This window comes from Oncorhynchus mykiss, chromosome 21 (genome assembly GCF_057628025.1).
Source record: "Oncorhynchus mykiss isolate SJ-2025 chromosome 21, ASM5762802v1, whole genome shotgun sequence".
In the NCBI taxonomy this organism is placed as follows: Eukaryota; Metazoa; Chordata; class Actinopteri; order Salmoniformes; family Salmonidae; genus Oncorhynchus; species Oncorhynchus mykiss.
Genome location: NC_143042.1, coordinates 44,945,881 through 44,973,459, shown reverse-complemented (window position 1 = coordinate 44,973,459; position 27,579 = coordinate 44,945,881). Strand labels below are relative to the sequence as shown.

The window sequence follows — 27,579 nt, the reverse complement described above, 5'->3', positions numbered from 1 at the left end:
TGTTTTGTGGGTAGTTGTTTTCTGTTTTGTGTATTTGCACCTTACAGGACTGTTTCGTTCACTCTCTTTGTTGTTTTGTTATTCAGTGTTCAGTTGATTTATTAAATATTAACATGGACATATACCACGCTGCGCATTGGTCCGATCTTGACTACTCTTCCTCAGATGACGAGGAGAATCGTTACAATGTCCTGCATCGCAAAGAAGTTCTCAGGATGATCAAATTAAGATCCTACATCTGTAGTATGTTTTGTTACACATTATACAGTACCCGTCAAAAGTTTAGACACATCTTCTTATTACAAGGGTTTTCTTTATTTTTACTATTTTCTACGTTGTAGAATAGTGATAGACACTAATAGTGAAGACATCAAAGCTATGAAATAACACATTGAATCATGTAATAACCAAAAAAGGGTCAAAAAATCTAAATACATTTTATATCGGAGATTCTTCAAAGTAGCTACCCTTTGACTTGATGACAGCTTTGCACACTCTTGGCATTCTCTCAAGCCTACTTCACGGGGTAGACACTTGGAATGCATTTCAATTAACAGGTGTGCCTTGTTAAAAGTTAATTTGTGAAATGTATTTACTTCTTAATGCATTTGAGCCAATCAGTTGTGACAAGGTAGTGGTGGTATACAGAAGATAGTCCTATTTGGGAAAAGACCAAGTCCATATTATGGCAAGAACCGCTCAAATAAGCAAAGAGAAACGACAGTCCATCATTACTTTAAAACATGAAGGTCAGTCAACCCGTTCAGTCAATTTTTCAGTCGCAAAAACTATCAAGCGCTATGATGAAACTGGCTCTCATGAGGACCGCCACAGCAAAGGAAGACCCTGAGTTACCTCTACTGCAGAGGATAAGTTCATTAAAGTTACCAGCCTCAGAAATTGCATCCCAAATAAATGCTTCACAGAGTTCAAGTAACAGAAACATGTCAACATCTACTCCAAATTTGCGATTTTTGGTTCCAACAGCCATGTCTTTGTGAGACGCAGAGTAGGTGAACGGATGATCATGGTTGCTACCATGCTGTATTTTCATGTGTTGCTGCCATGCTATGTTGTTGACCTTAGTTCTCTCTTTATGTAGTGTTGTGGTGTCTCTCTTGTCGTGATGTGTTTTGTCCCCGCAGGAGGCCTTTGCCGTCATTGTAAATAATAATTTGTTCTTAACTCACTTGCCTAGTTAAATAAAGATTAAATAAAATTAAAATTAAAATCTCTGCATGTGTGGTTCCCACCGGGAAGCATGGAGAAGGAGGTGTGATGGTGTGGGGGTGCTTTACTGGTGACACTGTTTGTGATTTATTTAGATTTCAAGGCACACTTAACCAGCATGGCTACCACAGCATTCTGCAGCGATACGCCATCCCATCTGGTTTACGTTTAGTGGGACTGTCATTTATTTTTCATCAGGACAATGACTCAAAACACCTCCAGAATGTTACTGTCAGACCGGGTGTTGTATGTGGAGGATGAGGGCTACAGTAGATATCTCAGATAGGGGGGAGTGAGGCCTAAGAGGGTTTTATAAATAAGCATCAACCAGCGGGTCTTGCAACGGGTATACAGAGCTGACCAGTTTACAGAAGAGTATATATAGAGTGCAGTAATGTGCCCTATAAGGAGCATTGATTGCAAATCTAATGGCCGAATGGTAAAGAATATCTAGCCACTCGAGAGCACCCTTACCTGCCAATCTATAAATTATGCCTCCGTAATCTAGCATGGGTAGGATGATCATCTGAATCAGGGTTAGTTTGGCGGCTGGGGTTAAAGAGCAGCGATTACAATAGAGGAAACCAAGTCTAGATTTAACTTTAACCTGCAGCTTTGTGCTGAGAGAAGGACAGTGTATCGACTAGCCATACTCCCAAGCAATTGTATGAGGTGACTACCTCAAGCTCTAAACCCTCAGAGGTAGTAATCACACCTGTGGGGAAAGGGGCATTGTTTTGGAGGTGTTCAGAACAAGCTTAAGGGCAGAGAAAGCTTGTTGGACACTAAGAAAGCTTTTTTGTAGAGCGTTTAACATAAAATCCGGGGAGGGGCCAGCTGAGCTATGCTGTTTATGTAAATTGAGAAAAGTGTGGGGCCTAGGATCGAGCCTTGGGGTACACCCTTGGTGACAGGCAGTGGCTGAGACAGCAGATGCTCTGATTTTATCAAGGCAAAGGGTGGCTACTTGGAAGAATCTAAAATCTAAAATATATTTTGATTTTGTTTAACACTTTTTTGGTAGGAAATAGGAAAAATAAAGAAAAACCCTTGAATGAGCAGGTGTGTGCAGACTTTTGACTGGTACTGTATGTTATCATTTAATATGAAGTGTTATTGTTTGGAGATCATATTACATTACAGTACACACAGTGTGAATGCTGACTTTATGTCGGCTACATTATGACAATATTTAGGATGAAAGGAAGACAATATTGTATCAGGAATAGTTGAAAGAGACAAAAAATGACAACAGAACATATGTTTTTATTTCAGTCATACATTTCAAACAAGTAGGCTATGCTAGTTGGAAGATGCATACACCATAACAGGACACACATTAGAAAATAAGTGATACAACACCAAATGCCCATGCCTTTTGTCATTAAAATATAGAATTTGTGGACAAACGTTGTCTTTTGTTAATGTGAATAAGCACAGTATTTTCCTAGCTTGTAGATATCGCTCAAAACGATCAATGAATGGTGGAACTTGTCTTAAAGCAGCCTCAGCCATACACCTCTGAACCCTCACCCCTGACCTCTCACTCTCTCACAGCAACCACTAGATAGCCATGCTAGAAAGGACAAAACCGGCCTCAGCACTGATGAGCAAGTTGCTTTTTCCTCTCTCTGCCATTGACCATTCAGGTCAGGGGTAAGGTTAGGGTGAGATTGACATTATTTACTCTCAATCAGTTGTTAAAAAGTGAAGCATAGCCATATTATAGCATATAACACATAGCCATGTACCATAAAACACATAGCCATGTAGCATATAACACATAGCCATGTACCATATAACACATAGCCATGTAGCATATAACACATAGCCATGTACCATATAACACATAGCCATGTAGCATATGGCATTTATTTTCTAGCATAGCCATATAGTGAGCACCACCGGGACGCAATTTCGATACAGCTATGACTTTTCGTAGCAGGTTAGGAGAACTTACGCAGCAGGTTAGGATAATTAATGTAGCAGGTTAGGAGAATTAGGTTAAGGTTAGGGAAAGGGTTAGGTTTTAGGGTCAGCAGAAATGCTCACCTAACCTGCTACGAAAAGTCACTTGTATCGAAGTGGCGTGTTTTTAGGGAGTCCTGACCACCACCACCCTCCTTGACCCCTCACTGGACCCTTCATCCCTGGCCTGGCTCTTTGACCCCAGGCTGGGCAGCAGCACCCCAGGCTGGCGTGGGGGCCGTCAGTGGCTGGATCATCTTCTCCAGCAGGTTCATCATGCGCTCCTGGAGCTGCAGGCTCTGCACCTGGAGGAAGTTCTGCTGGTGCATGACGCGGCGCACCTCGCGGCACGTCTCCTCCACCGCCCGGCTCACCTTCCGCTGCTCCTGCAGCATGGCCTCCATCACCTTCAGCTTCCGCCGCTTCAGAGACAGGTGCTGGTGCACTTTCTTCCTCTTGGCCGGCGCCGGGTGGGAACTGGACAGAAAGGGGTTTTGTTAGTTAAAGCAATGGTAACGACATAATTTATAGAGAGTTATACAAGCATTCAAGAGTTCTGTTTGTAGGGCCATTTTTGATCAAACTTGGTAAAGCGGTTTCACTACAAAATAATGGGAAATTAGGCAGTTTAGCTCAATTCCCCAGCTTGATACCCCTCCCCACCCCGCCCCCCCCTCTCTCTCTCTCTCTCTCTCTCTCTCTCTCTCTCTCTCTCTCTCTCTCTCTCTCTCTCTCTCTCTCTCTCTCTCTCTCTCTCTCTCTCTCTCTCTCTCTCTCTCTCTCTCTCTCTCTCTCTCTCTCTCTCTCTCTCTCTCTCTCTCTCTCTCTCTCTCAGGAGGTGTCCTCTTTTTCTTTCTCTCTCTCTGTTTCCTCATTTGAAGCCCAATATGTAAACATGGCCTTACTCGGGACAGGGAAGTCCAGAGTGCAGGCTGCCAGAGCTCTCCCATCCAATCAGGTCCTTCCTCATCTCCATCTCGTCCGAGGAGCCTGTGTACTCCGGAAGGAAGCCCGTGGGGAGGCCCTCTGCATGGGACATCGAGGCCTCTGTGGAGGTGGAGGGGCCAGGAGACTGGAGCTCAAACGAGTTCATAGTCCCATTGTCGTCAGTCTTGGTGAGGAGCTTCTCTATTGCTTTGTAGTACGGCCAGTCGGGTGTCCCACCGCTCCCATTGGTTGTGCACTTCATTTTCCTGTCAAATAAGGAGTTAAGGATGGTATATATTGGTTTGGGTAAAGTAGGTGACATAAGAAGTCTTGGTTTCTAAGTATCATAGCAGCCTGTATTGATTTCTAGTTATGCAGGATGCTCAGACACCTGTGGAGTTACATTCCAACGTAGCCTACTTCAGTTCTTTCTGGATATTAAAGTGCATTCATACAATACAAGATTTTTGTGGATTTATGTTGCCACCTTTTTCAACCCCCACCCCCCAAAATAAATAGAAGGTATTTCTTACACTTGCCTGTACTGGAAAGACATGTTGGTGATTTTCATCTTTATCTCCTCCCGGTGGCGTTGTTCTCCAGTGAGCTCAAAGAACCTCTGGGCCATCTTCTCGTAGATCTTGGCGTTCCTCTTACATTTCTTCAGCTCAGCGACATTCTGTTCCCATACATACAGAAGCCCCTTCATCTCTGCATCGGTCCAGTTTCGGGCCCTTCTGTGCTTCTCGCTGTGGCCCGGAATGAGGTAACTAAAACTCTCCTCTGCAGCCATTTTGAAAGCCCTCTCAAAAGCACTCTCTTCCTGTTTTGGTTCTGTAAACAAAAATAGGCCCCAAAAACGGTTTAGTTTGAAGCCCTTCTCTGCTGTCTAGCATTATGTCAGTGGAATGTGGTTGCAAACAGTCACACACCGCTCTGCCTGTGCTGTGCCCTTCCCCCGAGCTTAGCTGAAAGAGGACTCAAAATGGGCCCTAGGGCAGGAGAGGGATCCGGTTAAAAGCTTTTAAATGGAGGAAATCGTCACTGTGATGTCAAGTTGCCCTAGCAACTAGGAGGAGGCCCCTCTTTCTCCCTCCCTCCCCCTCTCTTAACCACTCCCTCTCTTTCACTTCCTCTCTCTCGCTCTCTTGCTCCAATGCCACAACAAAAAGCTTTTAGCTGAAAGGCAATGAGGTATACCAGAGATTACAGGAAAAACAGATTTGAAATATGAGCCTTGGGGGAGGGAGTAGAGCAAGAGAGCAGGTGTCATTTGTTTCCTTGGCAACAGGCCTTTGGACTGGGCAGGCTGCCAAGATGTTAAAGCATTTAAATGCTTTTAATAACAGACAGGGACTGGCTTTTTGCAGTCAAAGTGGTGCAAACAGGAGTATATTACTCTTCACCTGAGGAAAAGACACCTACATGTTTTATCAAAAGCAGCATACTTGGCAGTGTGTGGATACTATTCTCAATGCACAATTAAATGATATGCAAATGATATGAAAGTGCAGGGGGAACAATTGTATTGAAATGGGTATGTATTGGTAGTTGTAGAGTACATTCAGGGGGGGAGTCAGTGTATTCTAATTATCCAAGACAATGGGAGTCCTGTCGGTAGGTCAGCTTATGTGTGGACAATTGAACACCCTCCCCCACCCACACCACAATATGGACCTTGGCCTGCAAGGGTGAGCTCAGCATGTTATTTCTCTCTCAATTCAATTCAATGGACTTTATTGGCATGGGAAACATGTTTACATTGCCAAAGCAATTGAAATAGATAATAAACGTAAGTGAAATAAACAATTAGAAATTAACAGTAAGCATTACACTCAAAAAAGTTTCAAAAGAATAGAGACATTTCAAATGTTCTAGTATGGCTATGTACAGTGTTATAACAATGTGCAAAAGGGCAAATAAATCAACACAAATATAGTTTGTATTTACAGTGGTGTTTGTGCTTCACTGGTTCACCCTTTTTGTGATGACAGGTCACACATCTTGCTGCTGTGATGGCACACTGTGGTATTTCACCTAATAGATTTGGGAGTTTATCCAAATCTGATTTGTATTCAAATTCTTTGTGGGTTTGTGTAATCTGAGGAAAATATGTGTCTCTAATATGGTCATATATTTGGCAGGAGTTTAGGAAGTGCAGCTCAGTTTCCACCTCATTTTGTGGGCAGTGTGCACATAGCCTGTCTTCTCTTGAGAGCTAGGTCTGCCTACGGAGGCCTCTCTCAATAACAAGGCTAAGGGAAAGGGGGATACCTAGTCAGTTGTACAACTGAGTGCATTCAACGGAAATGTGTCTTCCGCATTTAACCCAACCCCTCTGAATCAAAGAGGCTGCCATAATCGACATCCACGTCTTTGACTCCCAGGGAACAATGGGTTAACTGCCTTGCTCAGGGGCAGAACAACAGATTTTTACCTTGTCAGCACGGGGATTCGATCCAGCAACCTTTCAGTATGCTCACTGAGTCTGTGCATAGTCAGAGTTCTCCTTCATTTGGGGTCAGTCACAGTGGTCAGGTATTCTGCCACTGTGTACTCTCTGTTTAGGGCCAAACTGCATTCCAGTTTACTTCGTTTTTTTGGTTAATTCTTTCCAATGTGTCAAGTAATTCTCTTTTTGTTTTCTCATGATTTGTTTGGGTCTAATTTTGTTTCTGTCCTGGGGCTCTGTGGGGTGTGTGTTTGTGAACAGAGCCCCAGGACCAGCTTACTGAGGGGACTCTTCTCTAGGTTAATCTCTCTGTAAGTGATGGCTTTGTTATAGAAGGTTTGGAAATTGCTTCCTTTTTAGATGGTTGTAGAATTTAACGTCTCTTTTCTGGATTTTGATCATTGGGTATCGTCCTAATTCTGCTCTGCATGCATTATTTGGTGTTTTACGTTAGATACAGAGGATGTTTTTGCAGAATTCTGCATGCAGTTTGGTGTTTGTCCCATTTTGTGAATTATTGGTTGGTAAGCAGAACCCAGACATCAAAGGGTTCTATAACTGTTTCAAGTATTTTTAGCCAGATCCTAATTGGGATGTTGAATTCTCTCTCTCTCTCACCCCCCCCCCCCCCCCCCCCCCCTCTCGCTCTCACTCTCTCTCTCTCTCTCTCTCTCCCCCCTCTCTCTCCCCCCCCCCCTCTCTCTCTCTCTCTCTCTCTCCCCCCCCTCTCTCTCTCCCCCTCTCTCTCTCTCTCTCTCTCTCTCTCTCTCTCTCTCTCTTTTTCTCTCCCTCAATTCATTTCTAAGGGGCTTTATGGGAAACATATGTTTACCTTGCCAAAGCAAGTGAAATAAACAATACATTAAAGTGAGAAGAAATACATTTAACATCAACAAAAAAACAAGAAAGAGAGAGAGAAAGGGAGGGAGAGGCATTGTAAAAACCACCAATATTGATCTGTTTATTTACTGCATCTTCCCCCTCTATTTGTACTACAACTATTTTCACATTGCTAAAACACTGATAATATAACACTTGAAATGGTTATCTTTTTTGAACCTTTTTTAGTGCAATGTTTACTGTTCATTTCTAATCGTTTTTTGTTGATGTTAGTTTTAGCAATGTGAAAATAGTTGTAGTACTAATAGTGGGGGAAGATCCAGTAAATAAACATATCAATATTGGTGGTTTTTACAATGTCTCTCCCTCCCTTTCTTTCTCTCTCTTTCTCTCAGGTTCACTCTCTCTCTCTCTCTCGCAGATTTAACTTCTTTAGGAAAACAGCCCTAATGTTGGAAATTAACATCATTATGTTGTCATCCAGAGTCACATGTATTTATTTCCCAAGCTATAGCACACAATATATTTGACATACAAGAGGTTTTTGGTCTGAGTTTGGTCTGCTTTGCATTTTAATTTTTGGCATGGAAAAAATATTGCGATATCGGTATCACCCCGGGCCTACAAAACAGTGTGCACTGATGGATACGAGCCATTATACTGTAGTCAATGGCAGGTTTCAATACTAGTTTCCATTATACTGTAGTCAATGGCAGGTTTCAATACTAGTTTCCATTATACTGTAGTCAATGGCAGGTTTCAATACTAGTTTCCATTATACTGTAGTCAATGGCAGGTTTCAATACTAGTTTCCATTATACTGTAGTCAATGGCAGGTTTCAATACTAGTTTCCATTATACTGTAGTCAATGGTACGTTTCAATACTAGTTTCCATTATACTGTAGTCAGTGGTAGGTTTCAATACTAGTTTCCATTATACTGTAGTCAGTGGTAGGTTTCAATACTAGTTTCCATTATACTGTAGTCAGTGGTAGGTTTCAATACTAGTTTCCATTATACTGTAGTCAATGGTAGGTTTCAATACTAGTTTACACAAAACACTCTGGAGACAACATGGACGTAATAGTGTCTGTTCGGTTAGCCTGCTGAGATCTCCAACAGGAGTACATAGTACATCCTTTTCTCACCTTGGAGCTTGCTTTTAAAGAGGGCTACATGTGAAAACACCCCCAACCAATCCTCAAATTTCCAAGAAGGGGCCTCATTGAAGTCGAAAGAGATTATATTGCCACTAATAGACGGATCCATCTGTGACTTACCATCACTTTGTCTTTATTAGTGACACTTTCTGTCACTATGTCTTTACACTATTTTACCCTTATTTGACCTCCTGGTCCATCTGCTCCATAGAAACTGACAGTCGTTTAATCATGCCATAACACTGGCAGCTTCTCACAATCCATCACTGCTGTCACTTCTCTATAGAAAACATCCATTATTGAAATGGACAGAGAACTAGAGGTTTATGTTAGAGCACTTACCAGACACTGTTATCCAAAGCAACTTACAATAAATTGATTACATAAATTTTTTGTAAGTGTTCCCTGTGGGAGTTTGAACCCATGATCGCTGCTAAGTCACACATGACCACAAAACACTACATATTGATGTGTTTTCATGTCTGTCCTGAAGTGGCAAAAGATGGCAGAAGAGCAAACCTTGCTTCATATGTATTTCTAGTTCTATACTTAACAAAAATGTAAACGCAACATGTAAAGTGTCGGTCCCATGTTTCATGAGCTGAAATAAAATATCCCAGAAATGTTCTATAGGCACAAAAAGCTTATTTCTCTCAAATTTTGTGCACAAATTTGTTTACATCCTTGTTAGTGAGCATTTCTCCTTTGCCAAGACAATCCATCCACCTGACAGGTGTGGCATATCAAGAAGCTGACAGGAACAGGTGCACCTAGTGCTGTGGACAATAAAAGGCCACTCTAAATGTGCAGTTTGTCACACAACACAATACCACAGATGTCTCAAGTTTTGAGGGAGCGTGCAATTGGCATGCTGACTGCAGGAATGTCCACCAGAACTGTTGTCAGAAAATGTAATGTTAATTTATCTACCTTAAGCCTCCTCCAATGTTGTTTTAGAGATTTTGGCAGTATATCCAATCGGCCTCACAACCACAGACCACATGAAACTACACTGCGGGATCGTCTGAGACCAGCCCCCCGGACAGCTGATGAAACTGAGGAGTATTTCTGTCTGTAATAAAGCCCTTTTGTAAAGAAAAAAATCATAGCTGGGCCTGGCTCCTCAGTGGGTGGGCTTATGCCCTTCCGTGCCCATCCATGGCTGTGCCCCTGCCCAGTCGTGAAATCCATAGATTAGGGCCTAATGAATTTATTTCAATTGACTGACTTCCTTAAATGAGCTGTAACTCAGTAAAATAGATGAAATTGTTGCATGTTGCATTTTTATTTTTGTTCATTATACATAATTAAATAATTTGTATAATATCAAACTTGGATAATGTTTCAAGAGACCCTTTTTGACATTGTAAGGATTATGCCTGTAGTAGCTTGGTGGTGCCAGGGCCATGTTCTCACTTCATTCGTCAAATTAACCCTGTACACAAATCAAATAATGTGTTTTTATCTGAAAAAGGGAACTCCAAGACTTCCAACAATGGCAAGCCTCATAGAATCCTTATGAATTTGGAGCCTATTCCAACCATATCCATTTCATGAATCACAGACTATGTTAATCTACTTATACCTCTTGACCGTCTGCATATCCGCAAATGTATTCAAGCAGCTCGAGCCTGTCAAATAAATCAAAACCTAATGAGAAATTGGACTTAATTGGCCAGAAATTGCACTTTGTAGCACAAAAGCCCTCTCATAACCGCAGAGTGATATATAGCAACTGACTGCTAGTCTACAAAGACTGCCAAATGCTAGTCGGAGTGTTGGCTACTGTGCTACACATTTGCCTAGCAACTAAAAGAAGAGCAGAAATTCAGCAGTCATTGTTTAATCTAATAGGCTACTCACACTACTGTATATGGCTTTTCTCATTCTTTAAAGTGGACATAATCCAGACAACTAATCCAGAGCATAGACTAATCTAGAGATGAACTGTCCCTCGTGGTTTCGCAAGGTTAGACTGAACCAATAGACTAACTAATCTGGAGAAGAACCTAATAGAATTACTGTACTCTTTGTAAAAAATAAATAATGCATAAATGAGAAAACAATGGGGGGGGGGGGGGGATTACTGTATTCTGAAAGGCACTTTCCATCAGGCAAATCAGGAATATTTTTTGGTTGCCTGAAAATGGTCACTTGCCCAAACACGTTTACCCACAGAAATGCCAATAATTGTCCATCTTTCACTTTAACAATGGTGAGGAACCAGAGAGATCAGGTTAATTAAGGCTACTGGAATTATTGCAGTTTGGTTGGTTGTTTGGTTGTTTGGTTGTTTCAAATAATTGCACGCCTTTAACAACTGCTTAGTTTCCTTGCCCCTGCCAATAGGGAAACCCTTAATGCCACACATCCACACATTAAAAAACACCAACGCCGTTATCATAATAGTCATGTTAATTTAATAGTCCCACGGTTACTTCAAATCTTTTTTACTTTTACACATGTTACTACTTTCTCTGCCAACATAGATGTCTCCACGCCACTCGTTCTCGCCATTACAACGTTTACAGAGGTTTTTATACAAAGTGTGAATGAGCCTTCAACCATTGTTCCATTCCCATTTACAGACATGTGCCTGGGAAAGAAAATGATATGTGCCAAACTGAGCATTGCAAGAACTGACATAAAACACGACTGACTACATAAAGTCCTACATTTCCCAATCCACCTGCAGGAGTCGTCGAAAGAATTACAAGGTCACATGACGTACCAAATGCATGTACCCCTACTCACAAAGTAGAATGGGTATGTAAGTCTTCATGTAGTCACACAGCTTTAAATGTGGCTAAACAATACCTCAAAGTGAAAAAATAGTGGTTTTGAATTATTTGAACAAAACAATTTGATACAAACAATTAAAAAAATAGAGAGCACATTAAATAAAGGAGGTATTAAGTGAACAGTTACGCTATACCTTTAAAAATGGTTTAATGGTTTTAAGTCGTGTACATGAACACATACATCCATTGCATACAGAAAGTATAAATGTTGGCCTAACATTGTATGTTAACACATACTGATAAATATTGTCAACGGTACCGCTTTATAAGCAGGTCTGTCAGGAACCTGACACAAACCGACTGGACTGCTTGACCACAGGTTGTTTTGGCGACAGAGCAAATCTTTCAAATTGTACCTCGTTATGGCAAAAACAATAGGTTTGCTTTCCTTAGAGCTGCCAATGGTGCCAACGGTGTCCAAAACAAAGAAAATACAATGAAACTCAAAGTAGTTTTAACTGTTATATCTAACTTTCCATGTTTCCTTTTGACTAAAGGAAAAAAAGAGAGTCTGCCCTGTGCAGTGCAAATCTGACCTCTGGTGGCAGGTCCAATCATAACTTCATTTCTGACTTCTCAACTGTCTATAGGGGCCTTTTTTCCATTCCTGTTCTTTCATCTGAATTGACATGAAAGAATAGGAGAGGAAGCTACACAAGACTATTGAGATGCACCCATGGTCTGAGGAGGACTGTTATTTTGTACATTTAGACTCACCCACCCCATCAAGAGGGTTCCCAAATCATTCATATTGATTGGCAATGGATGAGTCTAAAATCGATGTTCAGTGAAACTTTTTGAACAACTCATAGTGGCTCGTAATACTCAGGAGCCCTCCCGAGAAGACTCAAGCTTGACACGTCTCCTTACAATGCCACATATAGAAAATAATGCTCTGGCAATCAAATAGACAACGTACAATGTTAAAAATTAAGAACAAAATGGAATGTAAAAATGATACTCAACTCAACTGAGCCAATATATATCAACTATTTAAAATGTACAACAATGCATTTTCCAAATGGTACAGCAATTAATAAAATACTGATAAGAACCTAGAGAGGAAAAGGGAATGTATTTTCGATAAGTACCACTAGAGGGCAGTAAACACTCATGCTCACACATATCCAGTCATAAACTTGAGATATTTTGAACGTTCTCTGTAAAGTTTTCTGCACCCTCAGTGGGGTAGGTTTAACCGGACGCACCCGGTTTTCATAGCAAATGGAAATAGAGACGGACTTCTTCTTTTGGACGTTAACGAGGCGACATCACAGAGCTAACCGTCTTTGGGGACACTCCATCTCAACTCCTCCACATTTACTGGATTGGTTAAACAGTGCAGATTCAGAGGAGATAATCCCCTAACAGTTTTTTTATTTTCTTGTCAGGACTAGAAAGAAAGAAACGCAGCTCAGACGATTCTTTTAAGCCTGCTATGTTAGGTTATGTTTTCTGTAACGAGAGATTTGTTACTATGCTGCCAAAGGTCTAATACTTTAAGCCTAGTATTCTCTTCCATTCAATACCCTATTAAGCATATTCCCTTTAATACTCGTTTGTAGCGCTCATCCTACCACTTACAGACGCTCTGGTAAACTTGGTACACCAATGAATTCAAATGGACCAATTAAGATTCAGTACATTCTTGTCAAACTCTCAGGGTCTTAACGACAGCTTCTGTCCAACACTGAATTGCATGTGCACTGTGGCCTCAAACCTCTCACTGAATGACATTTTGTGACAGCCCCATTAATGTAGCAGAAGAAAATATACATTCCATCATACAAGTGACCCATGCAGCGGAGCCGACCCACAGCCCACCTGTTCAGAGGGTTTCTAATGTCGTACCTCGGTTAGCGTCCCTAGAAACTAGAGCCAGAAAGTCTATTGGTCTGTTTCTCTATTTGTTTTATGCCCCCGTTGGTTCTTTTTTTTGGCTCATCTGTTCATTGGTTCATTCATGTCTTCTCGTATGCTGTCTTTCAGGCTGTCTGTTTCTGTGGGTGTCACAAGTGTACCGTCTGTGTTCATTTCTGTACTTCTCTTTTTTAAAACATAGTCATATGTCTATGACTCCCCCTCTCCATTCCTTTGTCTCTCTGACTCTGTATGTTCATTGTTTTAGCTCTGCCCTCCAGTGTCTGACAAGTCTCTCTGTTGCTGTTTCCCCATCGGCCCGTCTTTAGCTCAGTCTCTGGGTAGGCACTCCTCCTCGGTGATCCCCTGGGCCTTAAGCTCCTCCAGAACGTTGTCCAGGTGGCCTGGGTCGGGGTAGCCGTGTCCCGTCAGGTTGGAGCCGAACTCCGTCTTGTGGTGCACCTCATTCCAGATGACTGTGTCCGACTCGCCCGTGGTGCTGGATGTGCCCACTGAGAAGATGAGCCGCCGGTCCCACGCCACCAGCAGCAGCCTCAGTACCTGGGGGGGAGAAAGAGAAGGAGTGAGAGAGAGAGAAAGAGGAAATTAGTTAGCCACATAGTCCTGTCATTTCATCCACAGCAAACCGGTACAACTGGGTAAACTAGTAATCAAGAAGTTAAACATTAAACAGGAAGTAGTCTGGTGTTTACCTTGCGTCCCTTCTCGCTGTCAGGGAGGTAGCAGTGTCGGGGGAATCCCCGGGCGGTGAAGGGCTTGCCTGGGTTCGGGTGCTCAGGGCCCTGGGAAAGGTGAAAGGTCACGATTAGAATGTAAACAAGTGACATGTACAGTAGTTCTTCCTAAGTACTAAAGAGGGAATTGAAAATGATGGCCAACATCATGATTTACAGAGCATCAGATGTGGATAAGCAATAAAGCTGTTACCTGGATGCCTGGCGGGATGTTATAGATGATGCGGATGGTCTTGCAGTCGGGGTGGCCAGGCAGCGAATGGGGGATAACGTGATACTCCATCTTGCCAGGCGGCTGGTTGCCCGTCTTCACGCCGTAGATGGTCTTGCAGGTGGGGCACTGAAGGCTGCCATCCTTGTTGCCATTGTTGTACATGGCCACCAGACACTGTAGGTGGTACTGGTGCCCACACTGGGCCAGGCGACCCACCGACTCTGCCCGCTGGATGCCCCCAACACCGGGGCCTTTGTAGCCCGAGGGCCCAGGCAGGGCCTCCATGCAGATAGTGCAGTCCTCTTCTGGAGGACTGCGTACCTTCTGAAGGTACCTCTTCACTACTTCCTCAGGGGTCTTGCCTGAGAGAAAGGGAGGAAGAGATATTTTCACATTTATTTACTAATTTTCTATGCTGGTGTCTGACTGTGTGTGTGTGTGTGTGTGTGTGTGTGTGTGTGTGCCTGCGTGTCTGTCTGTCTGTCTGTCTGTCTGTCTGTCTGTGTGTGTGCGCGCATCTGTCTGTCTGTCTGTGTGTGTGCGCGCGTCTGTCTGAGTGTCTCTGTGTGTTTGTGCGTCTGTCTGTCTGTCTGTCTGTCTGTCTGTCTGTCTGTCTGTCTGTGTGTGTATGTGTATGTGTGTGTGTGTGTGTGTGTGTGTGTGTGTGCATGCTACACCTACCTTTGCGAGCCTGCTTCTTGGTGGTCTTGCGGCAGCAGTGGCCGAGGCCGGGAACGGGCTTGATGTCACTCTTGCTGACAGGAGGGGGGTGGAGCACCAGCTTGGGGGGTCGGGTCAGACAGACAGGAAGTCCTGCGGCGCTCATCAGGATCCCTGTAATACCTAAAGACAACCAGCAGAAGGAGCAGTGAGACCACTTCTCTATCACCATCTATTGACACTGTTCAGACACAATCTCATCCATCAGAAGCTACTCTCATTGACCATATGTGGGTCACATTAATTAAGAAATTAAGCCTGATTCTCTGTAACACTGTCTATCATTGTTAGATAAAGTGGCCGTTGATAGGCCTAGAAACTAAGAGCGAAAATGAATTTGGACACTGGCATTTCCTTAATAGCTCAACTAAGAAACTAGGCTTGTTGTTTATATTGTTTTGATAGTGTCTTAATGGCTGTTCCTACCTGCCAATGCAGGGTGAACAGGGCTGGATCCATTGAGGTTCTTCACAGGAACCGTTGGGACTCTGAAATACAAAACACACACTAGGGTTAAAACACCACTTCGTAACACACACACACACCCATAGCAGACACAAACACACACCACACACAATCACACACACTCGGATTAGGATTAGGCACACTAATTGCTGTGTCATAGGTAAACTGCAGGTGGGAAACGCACAGGTGACCATAGCGTCTGCTGTTTGCTGTGTCAAGGGTCACATCTTGTTAGCAAGTCAAATAGCTTTTACCAAGTCACGTTTTAGACACAATGGCTAAGTGGCTCATGGACTAGAATAGCACCATGTTGACATGTTGCTGCGCCAACCAGGACTCCCCTTGTTGTCTAAACCCTGGCTGAAAACAACAACCCTCACCTGAGCCAGCACTGCTTTATTGTTCAGTACATAGAAGGTTGTGAAATAGAACCCTTTGGAGTCAGCAGAGTTGGCCCGTTGGTCAATTTCATCTTAATTCCAATCACCTCAGAAATGGAATATCACCCCTATAGAAAAATTCCATGCCCAATATAACTGACAGGAATTGAAACAGAATTCAATAGCCAGGATTTAAATTGCCCATCATTCCCTACAGTCTTCTCTGTGGGACCACTGGAAGACTGCTGTGCTGTATCATTCTCATGATGAGACTCCACATTATTCGCAGTATAATCCCACCAGAAACCGTCCTCACTTTGCGTTGAATTTGATTATGGTCATCTTGACTTTGATTGTGGAGTTTGTTTCTCAGCTGAATCTGCAAAACCCCCTCATCTACGAATAAATGTTTTATCCCCAAGACGCTATCTGCTTAACGCTTCTCCAAGCGTTTTAATCTTTCTCAATTCTATCTTCCTTCTCCTTTCCAAATCTAAAGAATACATCCTTGTTAACCTCAGACACGCCGTACCTAGGTGTATGATTGTCCCCTCTTATTCCCTTGGCTCTTATAGGGATAATCCACCTGTTTCCATCTGGTGATGTCACCACACCGAGATTACCCGTGCAAGGCCGCCATACAGCAGACATACTGTAGTAGTGACATTATCTAGGGTCACACCCTCTAACCCTTCGACACTAACCCTCTAGGCAATGCTGTGGGATTTCACTGAGGGATAGTACATGATGTGAAGCAGGGGCTGGGATTGGTCTCGGTGATTAATAAGAATCCACCCCTTTTTTTTTTGGCAAAAATGACATATCCAAATCTAACTGCCTGTAGCTCAGGACCTGAAGCAAGGATATGCCTTTTCTTGATACCATTTGAAAGGAAACACTTTGAAGTTTGTGGTAATGTGAAATAAATGTAGGAGAATATAACACATTAGATCTGGTAAAAGATAATCAAAAGAAAAAAAACATGCGTTTTTTTGTACCATCATCTTCGAAATGCAAGAGAAATGCCATAACAAATTATTCTAGCCCAGGCGCAATTTAGACCTTGGCCACTAGATGTCAGCAGTGTATGTGCAAACTTTTAGACTGATCCAATTAACTATTGCATATCAAATCAAACTTTATTTGCCACATGCGCCGAATACAACAAGTGTATACTTTACAGTGAAATGCTTACTTACAAGCCCTTAATCAACAGTGCAGTTCAAGAAGAAAATATTTACCAAGTAGGCTTAAATAAAAAGTAATAATAAAAAGTAACACAATAAGAATAACAACAATGAGGCTATATACAGGGGGCACCGGTACCGAGCCAGTGTGCAGGCGTACAGGCTAGTTGAGGTCATCTGTACATGTAGGTGGGGGCGAAGTGACTATGCATAGGTAACAAACAGCGAGTAGCAGTCAATGTAAATAGTCCGGTGGTGATTTGTATGAATTGTTCATCAGTCTAATAGCTTGGGGGTAGAAGCTGTTGGGGAACATTTTGGTCCTAGACTTGGCTCGCCGGTACCGCTTGCAGTGCGTAAGCAGAGAAAGCAGTCTATAACTTGGGTGACTGGAGTCTCTGATAATTTTATGGATTTTCCTCTGACACCGCCTATTATATAGGTCCTGGATGGCAGGAAGCTTGGCCCCGGTGACGTACTGGGCTGTTCGCACTACCCTCTGTAGCACCTTACGGTCAGATGCCGATTAGTTGACATACCAGGCGGTGATGCAACTGTTCAGGATGCTCTCAATGGTGCAGCTGTAGAGCCTTTTGAGGATCTGAGGACCCATGCCAAATCTTTTCAGTCTCCTGAGGGGGAATAGACTTTTTCGTGCCCTATTCACGACTGGCTTGGTGTGTTTGGACCATGTTAGTTTGTTGGTGATATGGACACCAAGGAACTTGAAACTCTCGACCTGCTCCACTACAGCCCCGTCAATGTTAATGGGGACCTGTTCGGCACGCCTTTCCTGTAGTCCAAGATCAGCTCCTTTGTCTTGCTCACATTGAGGGAGAGGTTGTTGTCCTGGCACCACACTGCCAGTTCCCTGACCTCCTCCCTATAGGCTGTCTCATCGTTGTCAGTGATCAGGCCTACCACTGTTGTGTCGTCAGCAAACTTAATGATGGTGTTGGAGTCGTGTTTGGCCATGCAGTCATGGGTGAACAGGGAATACAGGAGGGAACTAAGTACACACCCCTGAGGGGCCCCAGACGTTTGTTTGATCCCTGGAGCGCTAGAAATTATATGACAAGAATAGTCACACACAGCCTGGCCATAGGAAACATATACACCCACAAGATCCCTAAAATCATGTGTTGTGGGTCAGATCCTAAAACAACTGTCTGGTTCACAGATACCTGGAAATACCTGGGTTAATCTCTTGACATGGTTGACCATGCCCCAACCACTCATTTTGTCACGCCTGCCCCATGCTCCCCCTCTCTGGCGCTCGAAGGCGCCAAGCGGCCCATCCTTATGCACACCTATCACCATCGTTATGCGCATCAGCGCTTCATTGGACTCACCTGGACTCCATCACTTATTGATTGCCTCCCCTATATCTGTTTCATACCCATGTCAGCATTAATGTTGTGTTGTTCCCCCTGTCCAGACGCTGTCCTTGTTTTGTTTCATGTCTGTGATTTATTAAATATTCACTCCCTGTACTTGCTTGTCGTCTCCCAGCGTCTGTCCTCACACACTTCACTTGCCAAACAAATGTGAACAGAGTTTACAACTATGCTATGAAGTGTTGAATGCATTAATCAATTAAACGTATTAGGCATAGTCCTGGCTTAAGCCTAGTCCTGGATTAAGCCTAGTCCTGGAAGCACCTTGAATTTGTCCCTCAAATCAATCGTTATTAGTCACACACACGTGTTTAGCAGATGCTATTGCGGATGTAGCGAGTGTTTCTAGCTCCAACAGTGCAGTAATATCTAACAAGTGATATCTAACAATGTCACAACAATACACACAATATACACAAATCTAAAGTAAAGGAATGGAATTAAGAATATATAAATATTTGGAAGAGCAATATCGGAGCGGCATAGACTAAAATACAGTAGAATAGAATAGAATACAGAATATAAATATGTAAACATTATTAAAGTGACTAGTGTTCCATTATTAAGTGGTCAGTGATTTCAAGTCTATGTATATAGGGCAGCAGCCTCTAATGTGCTAGTGATGGCTATTTAACAGTCTGATGCCTTGAGATAGAAGCTGTTTTTCAGTCTCTTGGTCCCAGCTTTGATGTACCTGTACTGACCTCGCCTTCTAGGTGATAGCAGGGTGAACAGGCAGTGGTTCGGTTGGTTGTTGTCCTTGATTATCTGTTTGGCCTTCCTGTGACATCGGGTGCTGTAGGTGTCCTGGAGGGCAGGTGCAATTGCCGTACCAGGCGGTGATACAGCCCGACGGGATGCTCTCAATTGTGCATCTGTAAAAGTTTGTGAGGGTTTTAGGTGCCAAGCCAAATTCCTTCAGCATCCTGAAGTTGAAGAGGCAGTGTCTGTGTGGGTGGACCATTTCAGTTTGTCAGTGATGTGTATGCCGAGGAACTTGAAGCTTTCCATCTTCTCCACTGCGGTCCCGTCAATGTGGATAGGGGAGTGCTCCCTCTGCTGTTTCCTGAAGTCCACAATCAGCTCCTTTGTTTTGTTGACGTTGAGTGAGTGGTTATTTTCCTGGCACCACACTCCCAGGGCCCTGACCTCCTCCCCGTAGGCTGTCTCGTCGATTGTTGGTAATCAGTTTATTATTTTGGAAATCACATTTTCCTCCCACAAAATAGGCCTGAAACTGTCTGAAACCGCCCTCTCATAAAACTATATGTCACTTCACAAAAAATTATAAATGAAAATTAATTCATTAGCAAGTTATCAGTGATTCTTGTCAAACAAACTAGGATTCCACAAATAGCCAACCCTCCACAAACCCACGAATACATCTCTCAGCCACTGAAACCAGACTTCAGCTACTGTCTGTCTGGTATAGTTCAAGTATAGTTTGGGGCTCCCGAGTGGCGCAGCGGTCTAAGACACTGCATCTCAGTGCTAGAGGCGTCACTTTTGACCCTGGTTTCGATTCCAGGCTGTATCACAACCGGTCGTGATTGGGAGTCCCATAGGGTGGCACACAATTGGCCCAGCGTCGTCCGGGTTAGGGTAGGCCGTCATTGTAAATAAGAATTTGTTCTTAACTGGCTTCCCTAGTTAAATAAAGGTAAAATAAAAAGAAGTCTTAGCTCTTCCCAGTGAGTTGGTCACTCAGCAAAAGTGCCCTCTAGTGCTAAGAGGAGATCATTGCTACACTCTCACTCTTCTCACAATAACACATTCCTCCAAACAGCGCCAGTAACTATGTCAATATTGATACTCGCCCTGTGGGCCTATCCTCAGGTGACAACTCATCTATTTGCATGTATGTATTACCTAAGTATCTGCTACCTCAGTTTAAAAAACGACCTGGGTTGTCCTTTGCCAGGATCCCATACCACACAGTATCTTGCACTCAATCCCAAATCACCCCCTTACCCCTACCCACAGATTTGAAAAAATTAGACAGGTAATATGGCACATGCTAAAGTGATATGGAAGAAGGTGGAGCTTAAACCTGTCTCTCCTATCCTTTCCCATCTACACATGCGTGGGTACTGGGTAGTGGCTCATTATAGCATTTACCAGTGTGACATGGCCCCAAGTCCCTACCCCTAGACACTTCTCAATGGCCCCTTGTCAATCTGAAAAGATGCCATTGGTGAAAGCAATATGGTAGTTGTCTAAACCAAGCCCCTCAGGAACCGGGAACACATCTCAAACTGAGACGCTGCTTTGTGTCTCTAAGACTGGAGACGTACCCCCCTCCCCTTCCCAGTCCCTCCTCAACCAAATGTCCCCTATCAACAAGTCTCATGTCTCCATATTACCCCCATTGCCACCCCCCATCAATGTCACATTCACTCTCAGGGCCAACTCCCCAACCATTCCCAACCAATACCACAGGACAGTCACGCAGCTTCGGTTTCTCAGGGTAACACTTGGGCCAGTCGCTACAACGTTGGGATCTCCCCATACCCCCTGCCCTGAGAACCCCCTGCCTCTGCCCATGTCCCAACATTGTTTTGTAAATGTGAACCAGGCCTCGGCTGTGCCCACAATGGTTGCCGCGGTGACCGCACCCTGACATACACACACACTAACTCACACTAACAGGGGTAGAGGGGCCTGTAAGAATGAGAATAGGCCTGGGAACTGTGTGTGTTAGGGAAGATGTCAGTATCTCCCCACTCCCTCCTCCACCCTCCTGTCCCCTCCTGTCCCTCACATTCTAACTGGGTGAATCAAATCTGAGTGACACTTGTGAAAATGCTGCATTCTTTATATGAATACGTTGTTTGGGTGTTGCTTTCACATGGAAATGAACAAGCTAACAGAATTTGTCATAAGGATTAAAGGCTTATGAATTCTAATGAGCTGTTTATGTCAGATATGGGCAGTGATTATGGAGGCATGTCTACGCTAGTGGAAACGCTTCGGATCACAATGTATAAATTCCTTGCCTATCTTCATTTTTCCTGCCTCGTGTGGTGTTTATCTGCGATAGACAAGTCCATACGTTGGGTTAGTCGACCGTGTATCATGATGGGATTACCCAGTGCATAGGGTACATAACACTACTGAATCTCATTCTCAACACTGAAAGGCCCTTGTCTTCAGAAAGAAAACTTGGCAAAACTCTTTGGGACGACTTCCCAGAGATGGGTTAAGCCTAGTTCTGTAGTAAAATGCATGTTCAATAGAGATTCTCTGAAGAGCCATTCAATATGTAATAACAACACAAGCAGTGTTCCCATGTCTATTGATTTTAATGATAATATACTGATTCTATGACTTAAAGAAATGACTCTCAACAACAGCAACAACAAAAAATTGCTAGTGGTAGTCAGCTGTGCTTGCACCAAAACTTGAGTATTTCTCCTCCTATAGCTTGACCAATATCTTCTTTTTAAATGGTGAGCCAACTTGTTTTCAGCGCTTTTATTTACATGACTGATCAAAACTCATGTTATTATGGCTCTCTCTTGTCCCTCTGCATACAGTGAGCAACATGTTTGGAACATCGAATTGCAATAAAATCGCAGTATCAAATTGAAGTGCATATAGAATGGTGATAAATCGTGACACAAATTGTATCGTTTACCTACTGTAAGTATCGTGATAATATTGTATAGTGAGGTCCCTGCCCGAACAGGTGTAGTATTGGGATAGTACCTGGATAATTGATCCTATAAAAGGATAAGGTGTAATATTAAGTGAACTGTAGTGACATAGCAACAGCTGGAGCAGTGACTCACCCGGAGGCGATAAGGGCTCTGGACTGGGCCATGGCGATGCGCTGCAGGGCGGGTCGGCTCAGCCCAGCCAGGCTGGCACGGGGAGGTAGAGGGGCGGCACAGGCCGCCGCCGCTGAAGACACCGGCCCCAGGACGCGGGCAGAGGGCGAGGGGGTGCAGGAGGAAGCTGATGTGGAGATGAGAGGGGGGGGCGCGGGCATCGACAGAGGGGCAGAGGAAGCCATGGATGCCATGGAGAAGGAAGAGGAGGGGGGAAGAGTAGCACTGTTGGAAGTGATGGAGGAGGGCGGAGGAGGCGGAGGAGGCGGAAGGGGGGGTAGAGGCGGGGGAGGGGGCCGTGTGGAGGAGAGGGACAGGGCAGCGGTGGCCGAACCCAGGAGGGAGAGTGAGTGGGCAAAGCCACCGCCCCCTCCGACCCCCAAGCCACCGCTAGCTCCGCCCACAGACGTTCTGTGGGGAGGAAGGGACCTGCCCATGGAGGAGGGGGGACGTGGGAGGGTGAGAGAGTAGGACCCCCCCATGGCCGAGTAACCCCCACCCAGTTTGGGGCTGGGAGGCTTGTTCTGGGGTGGCCTCCTGCCCAGGGTGTGGGCTGTTGCCATGGCGCCCGCCTTGACGCTTAGGAGCAGCATGCATTGCTGACAGGCGCAGGGCTGGCCCAGGGAGGTGATTGCGGAGGCTGGCAGGGCACCGCTGGGGTAGGCGCTACCGTTCCCGTTCCCCATCCCGCTCAACCCCACCCCCATGCCTACTCCGGACACCCCCAACAGTCCCCCGGGGCCGGGCCCCCAGGCGTGGTGTGACTTGGGAAGGGGACCCGAAACAAGTGGGTAAGCCAGGTCAGAGCGGCGCTGGATGCGGCGGCAGCGTTGCGTCTGCCCGTTGATCTGGGTCATACTCTGGAAGTGGATGAGGTAGCAGAATCCCAGTGGCGCCAGGTCCAGCCAGGGCTGCTGGCGGTCGCGTGCCGCCTGGATGGCGATGCCCACCTCTGTGTCGTAGGCTGTCCACGAGCCTGTGTCGTTCTCCCACTCCCACAGCCAGCCCTGACCCGGCGCCGACGTGGGGTCGTAGAAGCTGCGGCGAACCGGTCTGAGGGTACCTGGGGTAACGGTAGAAAGACGAGGGTCACGCCACAGAACTACAGAGAGGGGAACAAGAAGGACCTGTTCCAGAAGACCTGTCAACTAACCACACACTGTCACACACCCATTGTTCACAACACTGACAACATGTATTATTACACTAAGACACTGCATTAATAGACAAACATTGACACAAATCACTAGTATGTTTCTAGCCATCTCTAGAACATGATTGTGTTTCTACTTTTATGTGATTTGATATGACCAGTTCAAGTAAAAAAGAAAAGAAAAGAAAAAACATGAATACATTTTTAAAATAAGGCTTTGTTGTTGACTGAGACCAACAGAGCTACATGAGCTAAATGTTCTGTAGGCCCTGCTGTAATATTTGTTGTAGTCAAGCAGATTACACAACCAGCAAATTTGACATATATGTGTGTGCTCGCTAAGAATATGGGCAAACAGGCTAACAGCTTTCCCTTGGTAACCGCACGCCATGTTCTGGATTGTGATTGGTCGCTGGCCTTGGTCGGTTCTCTGAGCTGGTCATGTTTGCTTTCCCAGGGAGTCCAGAGACTGAACTCAGAGAATGTTCAATAAAGCCCTGTCCATACTGTTCACCTATTACCTGGGATTTAAATAACTTCTAATCCTGCAAAAATATTAAATTGAGAATGACTAGCAGACAATGAATGACTGTTGATTGTTTTAACGAAAACTACATTTTGGGAGAATAAATTGTGCAAAAGGGCTTTTTTATTTATTTTTATTTCACCTTTATTTAACCAGATAGGCCAGTTGAGAACAAGACAACTGCGACAATAGAAAACTAAAGCTTCAACTAAGAAGACACAAACCAATATAATTAATTTATCAATACAGTATGTTGTTCAAAACAATAGGGTTTGAATGTAAAGTATACTTGAAAAACATACATACTTAGTATAGTCTATTAAAATTTAGAGACTTTACTAGACACACAACAATGCCTGGAATGCAACAGAGTAATTATTTAATTGAATCTGAACTCAACCCAACTACCCCCTTCTCTCAATGACCTCAGACTTCTGCAATTCATCTCTCTCTCTAGTTTTGGGACAAGGGCAGCCTACCCCCTCTCTCCCCACAGCTATCCCGGCCTGGGAAGCAGGCAGACTGCACAAAAGCTTTTGTCAGCTAAAGTTGAGAGGAGGGCGGTGGTCTTGGCCAGAGTGACAATTCTTCCCTTTGTGTTATCCTATACTTTTCTCACTTCAATGTGTGAAGACTTCTCTCTTTGCCAGCACCTAAAGTCTGGAGTCCTTGAGACAATCAGTACCATTCTACAGAATAGCATTAACATCCTTAATAAGAGGCCTATAAGGGAAAGTGTGGGGATGAAGGAAGGTTCAGATAGCATTTCACCTTCACCCTCTCTATTCAGATAGCCAGTCATAGGTGAGAGTATAGTATATACAGGAGTTTTATAGAAATTTCATTTGGAAATGTGCTGCTCATGAGAAATCATGTGAGCCTTGCAGTTGCACTGTGAACCCAATCCAGGATTGCATGGTATGGGTATGTGTCATGATGACTGTGTGATAAAATAGTATGTACCCTCTGCTTCCAACAAAAACATACTACTGATCAATGTGGTATAACTGCACACAAACAAGCGGGCAAGCTAAAAATCGACCCCAATTTCCCCTCGGCCTTCTCATCTTTAATCATGATCATGTTTTGCATACTCATAATGAGAGGCCTGAACAGCTCATCCATAACTTTGGCCTACATACACTGTAGATGTCCACATACACACTACAACCAGTGACTAACCGCTGAGTATTGGCACACTGTACGCTCACAGCCTTTGAAGTAGTGAACACAGAAGCTGAAAAACCCTCCAGTAGTACTGTATGTATTCAATGTACATAGCAGATTCCAGGGGCCTGTATGCATCAAGTGTCTCAGAATATGAGCGCTGATTTAGGATCAGTTTTTCCTTTTAGATTACAATGAATGAGATTGCATGGACCTAATGATAAGTGGACTCCCTAATGAGAACAAACTTTTTAAGCATGCAGTTTTCCAGGCCCAATTCAGTAGCTTTCCATATATTTCCATATATTTATTTCCAGATACCGGCATGCTCCAGTTTACTGCATGATGTAAAGGCGTATTCCAAGCCGTTGCATTTATCAAGAGTGGACTGCACTTGCAAGATGTGGAGAGAAGGAGCATAAAATCAGCTTGTAGCAACATGTTAGTGATGCAGGCTACTCGGTGTTGAGGTTTAAGATATTACTAGCACAATTTGGCTGCCTCTCTATTTTATGTTAGATTTTTTATTTAACTATCTCTATGCTAGGTTTCTCTTTAGCCCCTAACCATGTTATCCAGATCTAAAATGTAAATATGATAACAGTGATGATGCTGAGATGCTGTGTTTTGTAAAATTCAAAACACATGATCAAGATAAAAAAAAAAAGAAAACGGTTTGGGATAATGGAGGCAACTGCAGTTAACAAACAAGGCCTTGAAAAATCTCAGTGAACAACAACAGTCTGCAACCGTGCATGCACACATAGGCTATAGCCTAGTCTGCATAAGATGTCGCATCAAACAATAACATAAAGGCTGTCATTTAAAACATGAAACCAAATGTAGGTTATATTAGTTAAATTAGAAGTGCAGGCTATTGTATTGCTGTGTCGTATGCTACATCATCGGTTTCACTGCAGTAATAACACTGTAATAGCTTAGGGCCAATTCAAAAATCCCTCAATACAAATAGGGCTATGTCACGGTTGTCAATCACATTCGTCTTACCAGTATCTTGTCGGAACTGGTGCATGGAATGCAAGTCGACGATGTAGGGCGAGAGGCGAGTGTCCACCTGGCCTAAGACAACACTACCACCCCGTGGGTCGTTGCGGATGACTGCCTCGATGTGGTGAGAGACCGCTGGGCTGTAAGGCCGCCAGCGCCCGTGCTCGTTCAGCCATTCCCATACCACCACGGCCGACGCTAGTAACATCCTACTCCTGCAAAAGAAAATAGCACAAATTACGCGTCTAGGTGGTTTTCTTTTTAGAAATGTCCTATTTTACACACATCTCTGTGCGCAGCTGCATCCATCTTGAGACATTTACCAGCTAGGATAGGCTATCGAAATATGTTAATATTAACTATAATATTGCAGCTCTGTCATAGGTAGGCTACCTATTGTCTGTGCAGCCTACCTTCCATGTTGATATCCCGTACAGGTAGCATACAACAATATTTCGTTCCTTTGTTCAAGCGAATCAATAAATCATTAGAATCGTTTTTCATATAGCAGGGCAAAAAAACAAGCAGGTTCCTTGCATTTTGGTCCGTATGCAGAAAAATGACGTATAGGTTAGGCTACTGAAATCATTTATATGGCACAATCCAATTTGGGTGTGTGAAGATGCTATGTGCTATGGTGGTGGTGCACTGAGTTTGGATACATCAAACATGAATAAAGTGGGTTACTGTAACAAGTGCCAGATATAGTTTCATTATGCATTATTTTAATAGATACAATGTAACAGATATGCAGCGAGCGCCCACTGGTCACTGAAAAGACCAACAACTGTCAGGAGTTTCACAGCTTTATCCCACTGTATTCCCTTAACATGTTAGGCGTATTGGTTGATTTGTAGGTAGGCTATAGCCTAAAGTAAATCAATATAGACATATTTACCAATGCCGGGTAGCCTACTTTTAGTTCGCCTTCTGCTACCTCCAATCAAAGCCAATCCAGTGTGGGCTATGGTATTTTCGGTTTTACGGTTTAGCGATTATCCATCTCGTTCTGTTAGAAAATATAGCCTAGTATTGCAAATCCAAGACGTTTGTGGCGATAAAAATCACGGATTCACGTTATATAATTGCCCTGACGTTCAATGCAATAGCTTTGTTTAGACTATTTGTTTGAATCTCTATGAAAGCGCATTTGGGTCTGCATAGCCAGGTCGTGCAATTGGTCCATGATGTGTCTTGGTTTTATGAGTGGGTTGCATTTATATGAGAGGACCACTGCAAATTATTCCGTGGGTGCTCCCGGCAAAAATAATATTTGACTAAATGTTGGCGTGAATGCTTGGACCAGTGTTTCACCCCGCACAGTGTATTGGTAAAGTAACCAATCAAATTCCAGAAGCAATGCCCAATACTCCGCCCATTGCTGAGCGGACAAGGAAGAGTAATGTGCAAGCAGCATCCAGTCACAGCCCTATAATAAAACATAATAAATAAAGGACATGATTAAATGTGTTATTATGAGTTAGTATGAGTTCAACTCCAAATTACCAGTTTGTGTTGTAATGAATTTCTTGGGTAGA

The 27,579-nt window shown here is 43.8% G+C and overlaps 2 protein-coding genes across 8 annotated transcripts; both read right to left on the bottom strand.

Moving 5' to 3' along the window:
- Positions 1-2,476: 2,476 nt before the first annotated feature.
- Positions 2,477-5,125, bottom strand: msantd1 (Myb/SANT-like DNA-binding domain containing 1). Of its 3 annotated transcripts, none has more exons than XM_090214764.1 (4): positions 5,058-5,125; positions 4,659-4,959; positions 4,104-4,391; positions 2,477-3,675 (listed from the first exon to the last, which is right to left on the bottom strand). In XM_090214764.1, the coding sequence occupies exons 2-4, from the start codon at positions 4,916-4,918 to the stop codon at positions 3,375-3,377; spliced, it is 849 nt and encodes a 282-aa protein (XP_090070890.1). In that variant the 5' UTR covers positions 4,919-4,959; positions 5,058-5,125; the 3' UTR covers positions 2,477-3,374. The 3 variants fall into 3 exon arrangements, with proteins under 3 accessions (XP_090070890.1, XP_090070891.1, XP_021433820.3); XM_090214765.1 differs by having other exon boundaries at positions 4,665-4,959; XM_021578145.3 differs by lacking the exon at positions 5,058-5,125 and having other exon boundaries at positions 4,665-5,051.
- Positions 5,126-10,979: 5,854 nt separating this feature from the next.
- LOC110500883 (E3 ubiquitin-protein ligase DTX4-like) lies at positions 10,980-27,370 on the bottom strand. Of its 5 annotated transcripts, none has more exons than XM_090214759.1 (9): positions 26,940-27,320; positions 26,455-26,502; positions 26,042-26,256; positions 22,149-23,250; positions 15,355-15,416; positions 14,890-15,051; positions 14,188-14,570; positions 13,953-14,042; positions 10,980-13,800 (listed from the first exon to the last, which is right to left on the bottom strand). In XM_090214759.1, the coding sequence occupies exons 3-9, from the start codon at positions 26,247-26,249 to the stop codon at positions 13,570-13,572; spliced, it is 2,238 nt and encodes a 745-aa protein (XP_090070885.1). In that variant the 5' UTR covers positions 26,250-26,256; positions 26,455-26,502; positions 26,940-27,320; the 3' UTR covers positions 10,980-13,569. The 5 variants fall into 5 exon arrangements, with proteins under 5 accessions (XP_090070885.1, XP_036814019.1, XP_036814020.1 ...); XM_036958124.2 differs by having other exon boundaries at positions 22,149-23,289; positions 26,940-27,041; XM_036958125.2 differs by having other exon boundaries at positions 26,455-27,370.
- Between the last annotated feature and the right edge of the window lie 209 nt (positions 27,371-27,579).

Excerpts from the sequence above, each read along its gene's own strand:
- msantd1 (XM_090214764.1), bottom strand. The coding sequence starts at position 4,918 with ATGGCTGCAGAGGAGAGTTTTAGTTACCTCATTCCGGGCCACAGCGAG. Across the intron at positions 4,392-4,658 it reads TCTTTCCAGTACAGGCAAGT|GAAAATGAAGTGCACAACCA; the intron begins GTAAGAAATACC and ends CTTATTTGACAG. Across the intron at positions 3,676-4,103 it reads TCTGGACTTCCCTGTCCCGA|TTCCCACCCGGCGCCGGCCA; the intron begins GTAAGGCCATGT and ends CTTTCTGTCCAG.
- LOC110500883 (XM_036958122.2), bottom strand. The coding sequence starts at position 26,249 with ATGTTACTAGCGTCGGCCGTGGTGGTATGGGAATGGCTGAACGAGCAC. Across the intron at positions 15,417-22,148 it reads AGAGCCCTTATCGCCTCCGG|AGTCCCAACGGTTCCTGTGA; the intron begins GTGAGTCACTGC and ends TTTGTATTTCAG. Across the intron at positions 14,043-14,187 it reads ACATCCCGCCAGGCATCCAG|GGCCCTGAGCACCCGAACCC; the intron begins GTAACAGCTTTA and ends CACCTTTCCCAG.